At 37.5% G+C, this 13,531-nt stretch overlaps 1 protein-coding gene across 2 annotated transcripts; it reads left to right on the forward strand.

Moving 5' to 3' along the window:
- Window positions 1-4,124: 4,124 nt before the first annotated feature.
- On the forward strand, window positions 4,125-11,030 carry LOC144658275 (chymotrypsinogen A-like). Of its 2 annotated transcripts, XM_078518679.1 has the most exons (8): window positions 4,125-4,272; window positions 4,527-4,724; window positions 5,156-5,368; window positions 5,683-5,852; window positions 6,889-7,042; window positions 8,700-8,744; window positions 10,281-10,376; window positions 10,917-11,030. In XM_078518679.1, exons 1-8 carry the CDS (start codon window positions 4,218-4,220, stop codon window positions 10,919-10,921), a joined length of 936 nt encoding a protein of 311 aa, XP_078374805.1. In that variant the 5' UTR covers window positions 4,125-4,217; the 3' UTR covers window positions 10,922-11,030. The 2 variants fall into 2 exon arrangements, with proteins under 2 accessions (XP_078374805.1, XP_078374806.1); XM_078518680.1 differs by lacking the exon at window positions 8,700-8,744.
- Window positions 11,031-13,531: the final 2,501 nt, after the last annotated feature.

Consider the following 13,531-nt stretch of genomic DNA (forward strand, 5'->3'; position numbering starts at 1 on the left):
TACGCACAAAGTGCAACAGAATACCCGCTTTTCGTCATAAGTTCATTTTTGGTCTGTCTCTCTTTCATTCAGTGAACACGAATCTGTATTGAAATACACCCACCTTTGTAATGGATAATGATTTTACTACCAGAGAACCCGTTTTCTGTCTTACATTCTTTACAAAATCACTGTATATTTTTACAAACTGAATGACAGCAATATATAATGTCTTAAGCTTTCGCTATCTGAGGATCTTTTTTTATTATTATTTGCCTTTTTCGTTTATTCTCATCTCTGAGAAATTACTAAGTTAGAACAGCGAACTCGATTGTTCAGTTAGTTTTTACATGGGAAAGACAACGCTTGCCATGGTGGACTGAAAATATCTGTGAGATATCAAGTATATGACTTGCAATTGTGTAATAAAAGGAACATGTTAAATTGTAAAAATTTATACTCAACTCCTTAGTAACACCCTTTTAATGTTTACATTCTTTACATTTCTTAAATTCCTCCTACCAGTATTTTACAAGTGATGTTCTAAGCCTGGTCGAATTTAAACGAGAAGCGCTAAAGAAGAAGTCATGACTCCTACCAGTATTTTACAAGTGATGTTCTAAGCCTGGTCGAATTTAAACGAGAAGCGCTAAAGAAGAAGTCATGACTTTTATTCTATTTTGACAAAAATGTCCATGTACAGAAGCTTCTTGTAGATGGAACACTTTGTTCTCAGCAAACTGTTATCCTCCCGGTATACAGTTAATTCGAGAAAGGTTGTCGGAAAAAAGCACAAAAGTGCACGCGACAAGACTAAAAGGTAGTATGGGTAGAGGTAGAAAGCTACTGCACGTGCTGAATACTAATGAGATGGCGAAATGACAAACGCGTATTTGCACGTTTTCTTTCTCTTCAGACATGTGGAAACACAGTACTTTTAGCCACACTGAATTTAAGAAGAATTTTAAAACTCAAAGACATGCGACAGTAAAAGTAAAGCTACAGAAAGAGGCCTCCTCAGAGGAAAAACAAAAGTTCACGTGTAAAAAATCAAGTTGTACATTTCCTTTAGGCCAATATGCAAAATTCATGTGCATACCCAAACTACCTTTCGGTCTTTGTCGCGTGCACTTTTGTTTTGTTTTGTTTTTTCGACAACTTTCCTCGAATTAGCTGCCTCATTAACATACAACTTTGTGTAGAGAAGGCATCCTACTAAATATAAAATAACTCCAGACGTTTAAAGAGCTTACGGTACTTAATAATGGGTGAAGTTTTTAGCTGTTTACGTGTTATATTGAATGAGATATTAGCTTTCAAAAACTGCAATATTTCTAGAGGCAAAAGCGCTAATGAGCCCATACATTCTTTGTAAACTGATTCTAAGTTTTCATCCCGCGTCAAAGGAAAGGAATGTAATACATCAGGCTCAAATTTATGACAGAAGATAATCATGTCATGGTTTTTCAATATTCATAAGTGATATTTTTGTACCTCGATCAGAAACTAAGCGCTTATGCTAATGACGCAAATTTTGTAAAAATCTTGTCATAAATACAGCTTACCTGCCTCCCAATCTGCTTTAGTGGCTCGATTTTGATGTAGGCGGAAATATCGTTATTACTTGCACATGTGCTGATACAAACGGTCATAACTTTTGATTTTACAGATTTTAGCCGGTAAAGAACTACACTTTTTGGCTGTGCAGAGTAGAGCTAGTTCCCGGAATAAAAAATATTCGCTTCCAAATCAAAGTAATTTTCAGCCTTCTTCCGATGCCAATCAGCAGTGTTCATAATATCCTTGATTTCGCATTTACAGATAACGCGAGGGAAAACTTGCTACTTTATTAGCAAACTAGAAATGTTTATGAACAAATAAGCCTCTCGATGTGAGATTTATGTGAATCTACACAAACAGGTTGTAGTTCGACAAGAAAAAATCACTTATGTGTTGGACTAAGAAACTAAATCTGTTTCAGATGCATTTGCCTTGATTTTATGTGAAAATATCTTTCACAGAATATTTACTTAGTTACGACAGCTTCAAGACGTCGATTTAGACCTTTCAAAACGATACTTCATGCAAACATGTCGAGGCTTCCATTGCTGGATAGGGACCAAATTCTATATATTATAATAAAACTATAGTTAGTTCAGTAGTAAAACACAGCTATTTCAATTAACCTTATCCAACCGAAGCTTACTGAGGCAAGAGCGAAAGATAGTATGGGTAGACGAAGAGAGCAACTGCACGTGTCGAATACTAATAGATAATAACGGCATGGCAAACGCGAATTTGCACAGATATGTGAGTCACATGTGGAAACAAGATATTTTAATACAACAATAAGTCTCACTTAATTTTAGAAGATTTATCAATACTCAAAGCGACTCGACAATGAAAAAAAAGTTACAGAAAAAGGCCTGTATGTCGACAGACTACGAGAAAAAATAACAGAGACTATTTGATGCTGTAAAGAGGAGTTTCCGCTGAAAAAAAGCAACATTTTTTATGCATTATTTATTTCAGTTAAAGGAAACTGCGGTTTATTTGAATGGCAACGCACTCCGGAGTCGAGAATGGAGTCGAAGTGGATGTATAATCAAGATAAAGAACTGTATCTGAGTTGAAAGAAAAAGGGTTAAAAAGATTTACCACTGGGTAACAGAAACAGTTTTTCTTCTGCGTCTGTAAGTTTTAATTGTGACATGCTAAAAGATAGCTCACGATGTTAGTTTAAAAAGGTATACATATATGAATAGAAAATACGATTCAGCTAAAAATACAGCCTTATGATAAGCAATAGTTACACGGTTGTTTAAATAATTTGACTTTCTTTCATTCGAGAGTCCTACGTAGAGCCCAGCAGACAGTATTAAATCAGGCTTTCAGCTGCCTAAAAAAAGTTTCATTACCATTCCAATTTCATTATTTTGTCATTGGGTAATGAGTACAAACAAGAAGAAAGGGTATATATTACAAAAACTCATAAATAGGTAAATACAGATAAAAAGAGGTATCCAGACGTCCGATTCATTGCAAGTTATAATTATGTCATGCTTGAAGAGAGCTGATAGTTTTAACAAAAAAAATTGTGAAGGTATGATCCAGCTGAAGATACAGCCTTACGGAATAGGAGAGTTTTCGTACGGTTGTTTAAATAACTTGACTTTTCTTCATTTGAGAGTTTGACGAGCCCAGCAGACGGTGTTAAATCGGGCTTTCAGCTTCCTAAAGAAAGCGGAATAAGCATTCCAATTTCGTTTATTTTTATTGAGTAATAAGGAGAGACAAAGGAAAATGGTTACAAAAGCTCATGCACAGGTAAATACAGATGAAAAAAGGTTTTCTATGCAGACGTCTTATTCATCAAGGTATATCTTGCTAGGAGGGTGTTCGCGGTTTTAATTTTAAAAACAATGATAGATGCGACGATCCGGCTAAAGATACAAGCTTAAGGAAAAGAAGAGTTTCTTTACGGTTGTTTAAATAGTTTGACTTTCTTTCATTCAAGAGTCCGACGTAGAGCCCAGCAGACGGTATTAAATCGGGCTTTCAGCTGCCTAAAGAAAGCGGCATTAGCATTCCAATTTCATATATTTTTCATTGAGTAATAAGGAGAAAAAAAAGGGAAGGTTGTTACAAAAGCTCATACAGAGGAAAATACAGATGAAAAAAGGGTTGCTACAGAAATTCATACACATGTAAATACAGATTAAAAAGGTTTCCAGGCATCTGATTCATCAAGTTATAACTATGTCATGTAAAGAGGGAGCTCACGGTTTAAATTAAAAAATATATATAGAAGGTACGATCCAGCTGAAGATACAGCCTTGTAAAAAAAAGGAAGAGTTTCCATACGGTTGTTTAAATAATTTGACTTTCTTTCATTCGAGACCTTGACGCAGAACCCAGCAGACGGTATTTAGTCGGGCGTTCAGCTGCCAAATAGTAAACGGCACAAGCATTCCAATTTTATTGATTTCCTGCAGAGTAATAAATGGAAAACGAAATAATGGGTTTTATAAAAGCTCATATCCAGGTGAAAAAAGTTTCCAGACATCTGAATCAGCAAGCAGCATGAACTATAATTAAAAATTTATAACTTTATACAAATGGTGCGATCGCATTATTTGAAGAAAATGCCCCGGTGAGCTGCAGCTAATACGACACAGCGGTCTATAAAACAAGTGTCACCCTGAACTTGCTACAACATTGAAGTTCGTTTCTTCAAGATGAATCTTTGGATCGGAGTCGTGCTTTTGCTGCTTGGAGTTTCACACTCCCAAGGTAAGAGAGTCCATTTAAATTGTGGGTTTTTATTTAATGTATCATTACCGACCTAAGACTCTTCATTTTTTGCTAAATTTAACTTTCATCGGGGGTCGTATCTTGGAAACTCAGTTTGAGATACCGACCTCTATAAATCTCACACACATGCAATAGTTTTCGTCCGATCTAACGGTTCATTTTAGTGTTCTTTCCGCGGCCTTGGGCTGGAGGCTTCCCCTTGCAATGTCATGATTTCTTTTCTTATTTAACAGGTTGTGGAAATCGTCCATTCACAAGCAGGGTCGTGAATGGTGAAAATGCCCAGCAGCACTCATGGCCCTGGCAAATTTCTCTTAGAGTCAACGGTCGCCACATCTGTGGAGGATCACTGATTGACAACCAGTGGGTCGTCACTGCGGCCCACTGTGTGGAACGAAACCCGAGACCAAGTGGCTATACTGTCGTTGTGGGTATGTTTCCCTTGTAAGTTTTTTAGGTTAATGTTGAATGCTTTGCAGGAACCGGCGAACGCTTTCTGTTTGAGCTTAGATCCAGAACGCATGTATTAAAGGGACTTTAATATGCATTTTTTTGTCTAAACTGTTCTGAAATAAGTAGTAGGCAACTTTACCCATGAAAAACATTGCAACCTTTCTTTGGGGAGAAAACGCTTTGAAGAACACCTCAGATGTTTTATGAATTTCCATGCGTCTCCGTGAAGTGCAATTCAAAGAGACTGAACTGATCTTACACAAAGCAAAGATCGGTAAGATAAATCTTACCGCATTTTATAGTAAGCCTTGATCTCGACTAAAACGTTTTGGCACTCTTTTTATGTAACTTGCATTTAGTTATCTAAACTAGTAGCGGATTTGCTATATTTTACTTTACCCACTCACAGGTGCCCATCGCCGGACTGGAACAACGGCTGTGCAGCAGACCTTCCGCTTAAGACAACTGTTCAAACATGAGAGTTTCAACATGAGGCAGCTTCGTAACGATATAGCACTTCTTCAGCTGGATGGATCCATCACACCGAGCTCACAAGTGAGCCACGTATGCTTACCAGCGTCAGGAAGCAGGATTTCGGCGGGAACACAGTGTTACATAACTGGTAACTTATCACCATTTACATTTACATGGGGCATGCAGGACGGACATTTTGCAGCGAGTACATCGCCTTGAGCGCGCTTATACTTTTTCGGGTGACGTTTCCTGACAGAATATTTCTGCTACATTATCCATGTCCTGTATTTTTTACGTAGTTGTTTTGTTTTGCGAAAAGCGCAACCGAAGCTGTTCTTGTATTTGGAAGCGTTTACTATGGATATAGTTGCCTCTATTTCTAAAGGTTAAACGATCGACACTCGACCATCGTAGCTAATTTTACTTGATACATTTTTGATCATGGTGATCCAATTATTGTAGGCTGGGGAAAAACTGTCGGAACTGATCAGCAAAGTGCCGCTGACACCCTCCAGGAGGCAATGCTACCTGTTGCTGAACACAGTGCCTGCAGCAGAGTGAACGGAAGATTAGTTCCTGTTGATGAAAGGTCGATGGTGTGTGCTGGAGGTCAAGGAAAAGGTGGATGCCAGGTAGGTAGAACATTGCTGTGAAATATCTCCAGTAAACAAAAGAACTCTGACAAAAATCAGCAATGTGACATAGAGAAGTGGATGCCAGGTAATTACAGCATACCGTATTTATTCGATTAAGCGCCCAACCTCGAATAAGCGCCCACCCTTTAAGTAGGAAAAGTTAATAAGCGCCCAGCCTTACCTGCCTCATAGAAAAAACCCATTGAATACACATGAGGAGTGTTGATTATTATAGAAATTACGATTAAGATCGACTAAGTACTACTTTCTTGAAAAACTTTCGGTTAACTGTTAAAGTTTTGTGTTGGTATATCTTCACGTTTCATTATTATTCATTGTTTTGTTGAAAAATAACCTAAACACTTGCTAAAAATGGTGAAAATATAAAAAGCACCCACCCTCGAATAAGTTCCCACTCGCAGGGTCCAAAGATTTAATAAGCGCTCAGGGCGCTTAATCGAATAAATATGGTATTTATCTTGAATCGCACGCAAAGGATTTAAGTTCACATTTTGTCATCAGCTTGCCCAAATCGCTTGATTCTTTGATCACAAAATTTAACTTAAGGAAAGCGCGCGAAGGGTTTAAATAATGTGGGTGTTTTCCATTTGTTATGGATATTCGATAATGGTCCTAAAAACGAGGTTTACTTAAAGTTGTTTTGAGGCCACAGTGAAATTATGTTTCAGTGAAAATGGAGCGTTTAGAACCTTACAAGAGTTTTTTGATCAAAATCCATACGTCACTTTCCTTTGCTCGTTTATGTTTAAATAGTACTCAAAATAAACATACGCCTAGAACATGAGCGTACATTATATCGGTTTATTTCTCCTCAACTCCAAATGCTTGAAGATACTTAATCCAGTTTATTCTAGTCTCTTATTAACCATAGAGCTGATCAACATATATTCAGCACAATTCAGAGATTTTTAGGAATCTGATTTGAAGCAAATACTTTGTCATGTACTCCATCGTCACGTCTCACAATACAAATGTTATAACATATTTATTTTTTCCATATAATTGCTACTAGGGTGACAGTGGTGGACCATTTGTTTGCAATGAGGGTGGACGATGGGTCTTGCGAGGTGCCGTGAGCTGGGGACATACGGAATGCAGGACCGATCATTACACAGTGTTCGCTCGTGTGAGCAGTTTCATTGAATGGATCAACCAGAAGAAGTCAGGTACTTCCTGATTACAGAACGTTGGATTCAACTTTGAAGGAGCACTATATTAACCTTCTGACGTACACGTAAATTAATATACTGTACCTCCACTGTGATACAAGGGCGGGTTGGGGTTGTGTGTGTGTGGGGGGGGGTGGGGATCGGGCGATGGAGCCCTAAGCTTTGCGTTCTATTCTTCTTCTTAATCGTAACTCTCCTCTCGGAGAAAAAGGGCCATTGCGTTCTATTAAGGCAGTAGAAATCTCTTAGCTTACTCTTCAAGATGACTCAATTTTGTGGGACAATAAGAACAGCTACTAAGAGTTTGACCATCTAGAATAAATCCACTGGTGGGTTGCATCCCCCTTTGTACGTCCGAGGGTAATTACAATTTTTCCAGTATAAAATCTAGTTAATGTACGGTTAACAGTGAACTATTTCGTTTAAACACGCTCCAGGAAAAATATAATACAAAAAATCTCGCATGTAAACAAAAAATTATTTCAAACTATTCCACTGAAAAATTCAATTGTTATAGAGTTATTCAGTCATTGCGCTGTACCTTTTATAAGTACAATAAACCCAAATACCCTTATAGATGTCTTTTTATGGATCATGAATTCCACCAATTTAATTAAATCGTTTACAACAAATGACAAATGACATATAATGAAAACAATCTAATTGCTGATCTGAAGCTTTCTTAATCTATGCGTGGTCTCAAATGAACTGAGAAAAAACGCCTTACGTCGACATGGGATTGCATCATTTTTAAGGAATTCGAAACCAAAAGCAAGAAATACTTAATTGCGCACGTTCCACATATGGTTCATGACAAGTCTTTAGCTACGGTAAACTTCAAGCCAAATATCGCTATGACCGCCTTCAAATCAGTCGTAAAGTCTAGGTCCTCGTCTTAATTGATGTGGCTAAAGATCTTAACTGTGTGCACAACTTCCCGAGTTTAGTCAATGTTAACCGGCGCTAAAGCTTTGTTTAATGTATGACAATAGCCGTGAAAAGTTAGGTGTAAACGGCGAGTTGGAAACTGGAGTAAACTGACAAAAAGTGAAGAGGGAAGGTTGAAGGTCCAAACAACATAAATTTGAGATCAGTGCATTATTAAGGGTAAAACTTATGAATTTCTTACATATGCTTAATTTTCATTAAGTTTAATTCATTTACAGTAGAACCCCGGTAACTCGAAATCTGAAGAAAAAGGAAAAATAGTTCGAGTTAGCTGGGTTTCGAGTTACCGTGATCGATTGAATATTTAATTTACCAAGTTAATAATTGATAATTTACTGATTTTTCAGCACTTCCGTATGCAGTACATTACAAATTGAAGTTATCTCGTCAAAAATTTTACACGATCATGAATCTTTATGATAGGAGTGGAAAATGGCTGTCAAATTCGTGATCTGTTCGTTGCTTTAATCAATGGACAACCGTGAAGAGTTGCAAGAACCGGAATTTGAGTTATCGGGGTAAATTTGACCCAAATTTTGAATCAGAGGAACGAAATTTAGTTCGAGTTAGCGGGGGTTTCGACGCGTTATCCGAGTTCGAGTTACCGGGGTTCTACTGTAATAAATCAAGGTACAAATGTATTTTGCAAATGATATTAACCATGGAGCAAAGAGAGACATTTTTTTTGTTTATTTTCTTTTTCTAGGGGGTGGCGGTGGCGGTGGCGGTGGCGGCGGTGGGGGAGGAGGAAGTAAGTTAACAAAGGAAATCACATCGAGGCTAAGCAATGAATTAATAATTTATTTTATTTTAGTTAATTTCCAATCAAAACGGGTCTATTACAGCCAAAAATACCTACATGAAATTACGATAACTTTAATCAGAAACTCATAGGGATTTGAAACGTGTAACGCGCGTTCATAGTGTTTGAATATTCGGTTTTGCCAAGTACCATATTTGGAATCGAAGTTACTTGAATTCCGTAAATTTCTTACATAAACTAAATAAATACATCACGTGTATCCAAGTGAAGTTCTCCAGACTACTTAATGATGTAGAAACAGGAGAATTTATCCACATTTATCTTTTTTTAACCAAGCTTGTGCAAAAACATGATTACGACATCGTGCGCAAGCTAGCGCGCTGTGTATTTCATTCAAATACCATTGCAATTTTCAATAATAAATTGTTTCTTGTGATTTTTAGAAAAAAAAATATGGTACTTAATGTGCAAACGCTTTGTACAATACGAATCATAGAGAGTTACACGTTTCAACCCTGATGGGTTTCTGCTTTAATAAATAAAAGCCTATTGTACGAGTCCATTGCAAGAAACTTGGAACAAAATGGCGGACGTGCTTGCCCAGTACTCGTCAATGGCGCCAAAATCGTGTAAGAAAATGTTCGGGAAATCGTAGAATTTTTAAAATAAACAAATACGAGCTTAGAGTTTCCTTAGCTCCGACTCGATATATGTTCTGAGTCGATCATGCATCTAACATTAAAAACAACTGAAAAGCCATTAGCCTACTTATGTATGGCTCTTGTCGCCACGCATCTCCTAAATGGTGAAATCCACGACAAATGCTTATATGTTGATTTGAAGAACAATCTTCGAACAAGTCCGTTTACTCCGACTTGTTTCAGTTCAAATACAACACAGTTTCAAGCTTCGAAATCGCTGGTAGAAAGCTCATTTCATGCCGACAAGATACGTACTTCCAGAACAGCTGTAAAATCGAAGAATTATCTAGCCATATGAAGCCATCCTGGAATGCAAAGATTCGTTACAAGGGCAAGAAAACAATCGAGGAATTGATTATGAAAGCCACAATCGAACGTCATTTTTTTTTTTTTACTCTTTTCCAGTGTTTTTCTTCTACATGCTAGTTTCCAGCCCCTTTCTGAAAAAACATAGCACCCGGTAAAAATCAGCGCCAAAATATAAATCAGACTAGAAAACTCAGTAAATTCGCTCCTAGCTCCTCTTGAAGGGTTTAGTGATAATGTCTGATATCTTTCCTGATTACAAGAAACGCCAATTTATTTGAAGATGCCCTTTTGGCTTTTTTAATGCGAAAACAGATCCACAGAGCTCAGATTATTTAGAATATCTTACGCGCTATTGGGACCGCCATATTGAAAAATGAGCCATTGATTGGTTCCACTAAAATATGATGTTTAACAATTAGACTACATCGTTAAATACCGTTGTCTAATACTATTAATACAAAGACGTTTCTATAAATCAGATAAAACTTTTAAAATGTGTTTTTTTATTACTTAGGCTGTGTAGATAGGGACCCAAACTGCCGTTATTATGCCCAGCACTGCAGGTTCAACAACAATGTTAGGAGGGCCTGTCCCAAGACATGTCGTCTGTGTAAGTAAAGACAGTCATGTTAAGTTTCATAAAGTTCATTTTACCCACAACCATAATTATAATTATAAATATGCTTGTTGGAATTAATAATGATTTAGTGAATTCGTTTGCAGCTTAGAGATGAGCATATCTACGTTTTATTCGTTTTCGTCTGACAGCCAATCGACCACGAATTTCAGAAAAAGTATTCGCTTAAACAATCCAAATCCAATCCCATAGAATTGATGAAAAAATAGCCGAAAGAGTAACTATAATGTCGATAAAAAGTAATTTTAAGTGTTTTTAAAAACATTGGATACAGGTATTTGCCATGTGGGGTGTTCTATTTTCCTCCGCGCTGCCATTTATTTCTTTATCCCCTACTTGCTAGTTAAGTGTCCACAATTAGTTTTTTTAAGCTAAATACTTCAGACACTTTAATAAAGTATTTCATTCATTCGTTAAGTAGGACGCTTTGCTCTCTAGAACTTCTATCCATAAACGGTTACAAATGAGTAGCTTACTTTTTCACTGATTAAAAAAAGTTACATTTTATTTTAGGTTGAGCTTGAACTGAACAACGCTCTTCAAGACACCTTGAACCAAATGCCCTGGACAAGATAAAACGTAGTTTGTTAGCCATTTAGAAAATCAATAAAGTAGTAAAAGAACATATTTATTGACATGTCTTCAATGTTTCGCCGTTTTGAATTTAGAACACTTTACTTTACATGCAGTGCCTTTTACTAAAAATAGGAAGCCACGAGCCATGCAACCCACACTGCCGGAGCTTATCCCGGTTTCCGTAGCATTAAGCGGCTAGGAATATGTTTACCTTCCCTTGAATGGGATGCTAGTCCAACGCAGGGTCCCACCCCCCCCCCCGGCGAAGCAAATGTCTGGAGCGACCCGAAAAGATGATTTTAAGATCACTAAAAAAACAAAGATACTTACAGTATCATCCTAGTGAATTAAATTAGCTTGTATCTACAATCTTGGATTTCACCATTTTCTTAGAAAGTCAGAAAATAACGGAAATTGATGCAAAATCAAGCCAGAATTCTTATGTATCAAAATTCCCTCAAGAAACGAAAGAACAGTTGCTGAGAGTTTCGGCATTAACGAGTAAATCGAACCCACGCAGGAATTTAAAACTACTGCGGTTTTACCCTATATTAAAGGTGTATCAGAGGTTCTTCGCCGCTGCCTACAAGAACAAGGCGTTCGCGCCGTCTTTAAATCTGACACAACTCTTCGGTCTTACTTAGTACGACCGAAAGACGCCATAGAACCAGGCAAACAAGAAGGTGTTGTATACAAAATTCCATGTGAATGCGGCAAAGTATATATAGGGGAAACAGGGAGAGCGATGCAAGACAGGATAAAAGAACACGACAGAGACATAACAGGGTCGTAACCAGGTATATTTTTTCATTGCTGATCCCAAATTTAAGCTCTAAATTTTGAATCCTGATCCGCAAAATGTGGCAACATTTGATCCTTGATTCCATTCTGATCCCATCTGATTGGCGGATCCAGATCCCATGACTTGTGACCCGGGATCCCGAGTCCATGATCCCGATCCCGAGGCTGTGATCCCGATCCCAAGGCTGTGATCCCTGATCCCATATACCTGGTTACAACCCTGACATAAGGCTTGCTCATACACAAACCTCCGCAGTTTCGGAGCACGCAAACGAAACGGGGCATATTCCTTTATGGAATCAAGTCAAGTTTATCGATCGTGACCCTCACCGATACACACGCAGGGTCAAAGAGGCTATCCAAATAAGACTTCATTCTAATAACATCAATAGAGATAGCGGAATTGAAATTCCTGAAGCATGGATACCTACGATCAGAAAGCATAACAGCCGTTCAACTTCAAAGCGGACCTATGAGGGAACACCATCTGTTAGTCGGAATAATAATGAGGATCGAAATGCACCAATTACAGCGAACCAACGTGCATACATAGCGACGCGTAAACAATCGACCTCATCGCCTGATGAAGACTAGCAGTATTGCAGTCGAAACGTCGCGATCAACATCTCAAAGCGATTCTATCGTGAGACAAACGAATAAACGTTCATTACCTATCATATAAGTTCTTTGAAATGTAAGACCGCAGTGGGTGTGAAATTTTGTTCCTGTAATGTTAGTTCCGTTGCAACAGGTTTCTCTCAAAATGATATTGTAACAATGTACACTCTTTTTATATACTGAAGAAAGTCTAATTTTCGGCCGAGGCTGAATGTTCTTAGCTTTTTCGAAAATTTACGCCTAAAATGTTCTTTATTTTTAAATTTCAACAACAAAGTGGTATTTCAGGGAAATGTACATGTTCACGTCACCAATGAGTGATGACAAGATGTATTCAATTCTTACATATATTTGTCACTTACAACAAATAGGAAAATCCTTGGACACGTTTTTGGGATGCTGTTAAAATTTGCCCTTTTTTCAGCCTCGACCTTCTTATAAAACAGGTTCTTATATAAAAAAGTGTTACTCGAAATATCTTCGCAGTTTAAGACATTTTATATTTTTTGAAGAAAAGTTGTCAATAAGTGAATTAAGATTAAAGGAAAAGCGAAGTCTTTTGCACAACCAATTGTTGTAGGAGTGACAATGTATTAATCAGTAACACCTTTGCTAAAAGCGTCGCATGAGGGGCTATGAAACGGATGCCCATCATCAAAAAATATCTTCCGGAATACGCCTCTGAATTTTTTCTGTTCTTAATACCTATTCAGTGAATTTTACATTTCTGACTTTTGTCTTTCTTTTATATAACAAGATACCCTGAAAACACAGTTCTTTTAGTCAGGCATTTATTTTCTACAATGCGTCAAAGGTGTTAATCCATTAAAGGCAAAGACCGAATCTTTTAGACAAAAATTAAACATCTTATTTTGGCAGTGTGATCAAGATGTACACCGGCTAAGACATCTGTCGAGACCTGTCGAACGCCTTTCGAGTCGTAAACTATTCCACAGTGGAGCAGTTCCCGCACGGTGATTTAACACCTTATTTGCTTGAGAAACACGATGTTAACGTTGCAATTTGCGCAATTGATCAAAATTTGAGTTTTGTTCGATTTCATTTAACCGTTCCGCAAAACCTGAACCAACACCGCGGCATAAAACAAAAATACTAAGGATAAGCATTAACAA

This window comes from Oculina patagonica, chromosome 6 (assembly GCF_052425735.1).
Source record: "Oculina patagonica isolate OP01 chromosome 6, crgOcupat, whole genome shotgun sequence".
Classification (NCBI taxonomy): domain Eukaryota; kingdom Metazoa; phylum Cnidaria; class Anthozoa; order Scleractinia; family Oculinidae; genus Oculina; species Oculina patagonica.

What these genes read in the sequence shown, in the direction of transcription:
- LOC144658275 (XM_078518679.1), top strand. Translation starts at nt 4,218, where the DNA reads ATGAATCTTTGGATCGGAGTCGTGCTTTTGCTGCTTGGAGTTTCACAC. An exon ending in TGGCTATACTGTCGTTGTGG is followed by an intron (nt 4,725 to 5,155) that starts GTATGTTTCCCT and finishes ACCCACTCACAG; the next exon opens with GTGCCCATCGCCGGACTGGA. An exon ending in GATCAACCAGAAGAAGTCAG is followed by an intron (nt 7,043 to 8,699) that starts GTACTTCCTGAT and finishes TTCTTTTTCTAG; the next exon opens with GGGGTGGCGGTGGCGGTGGC.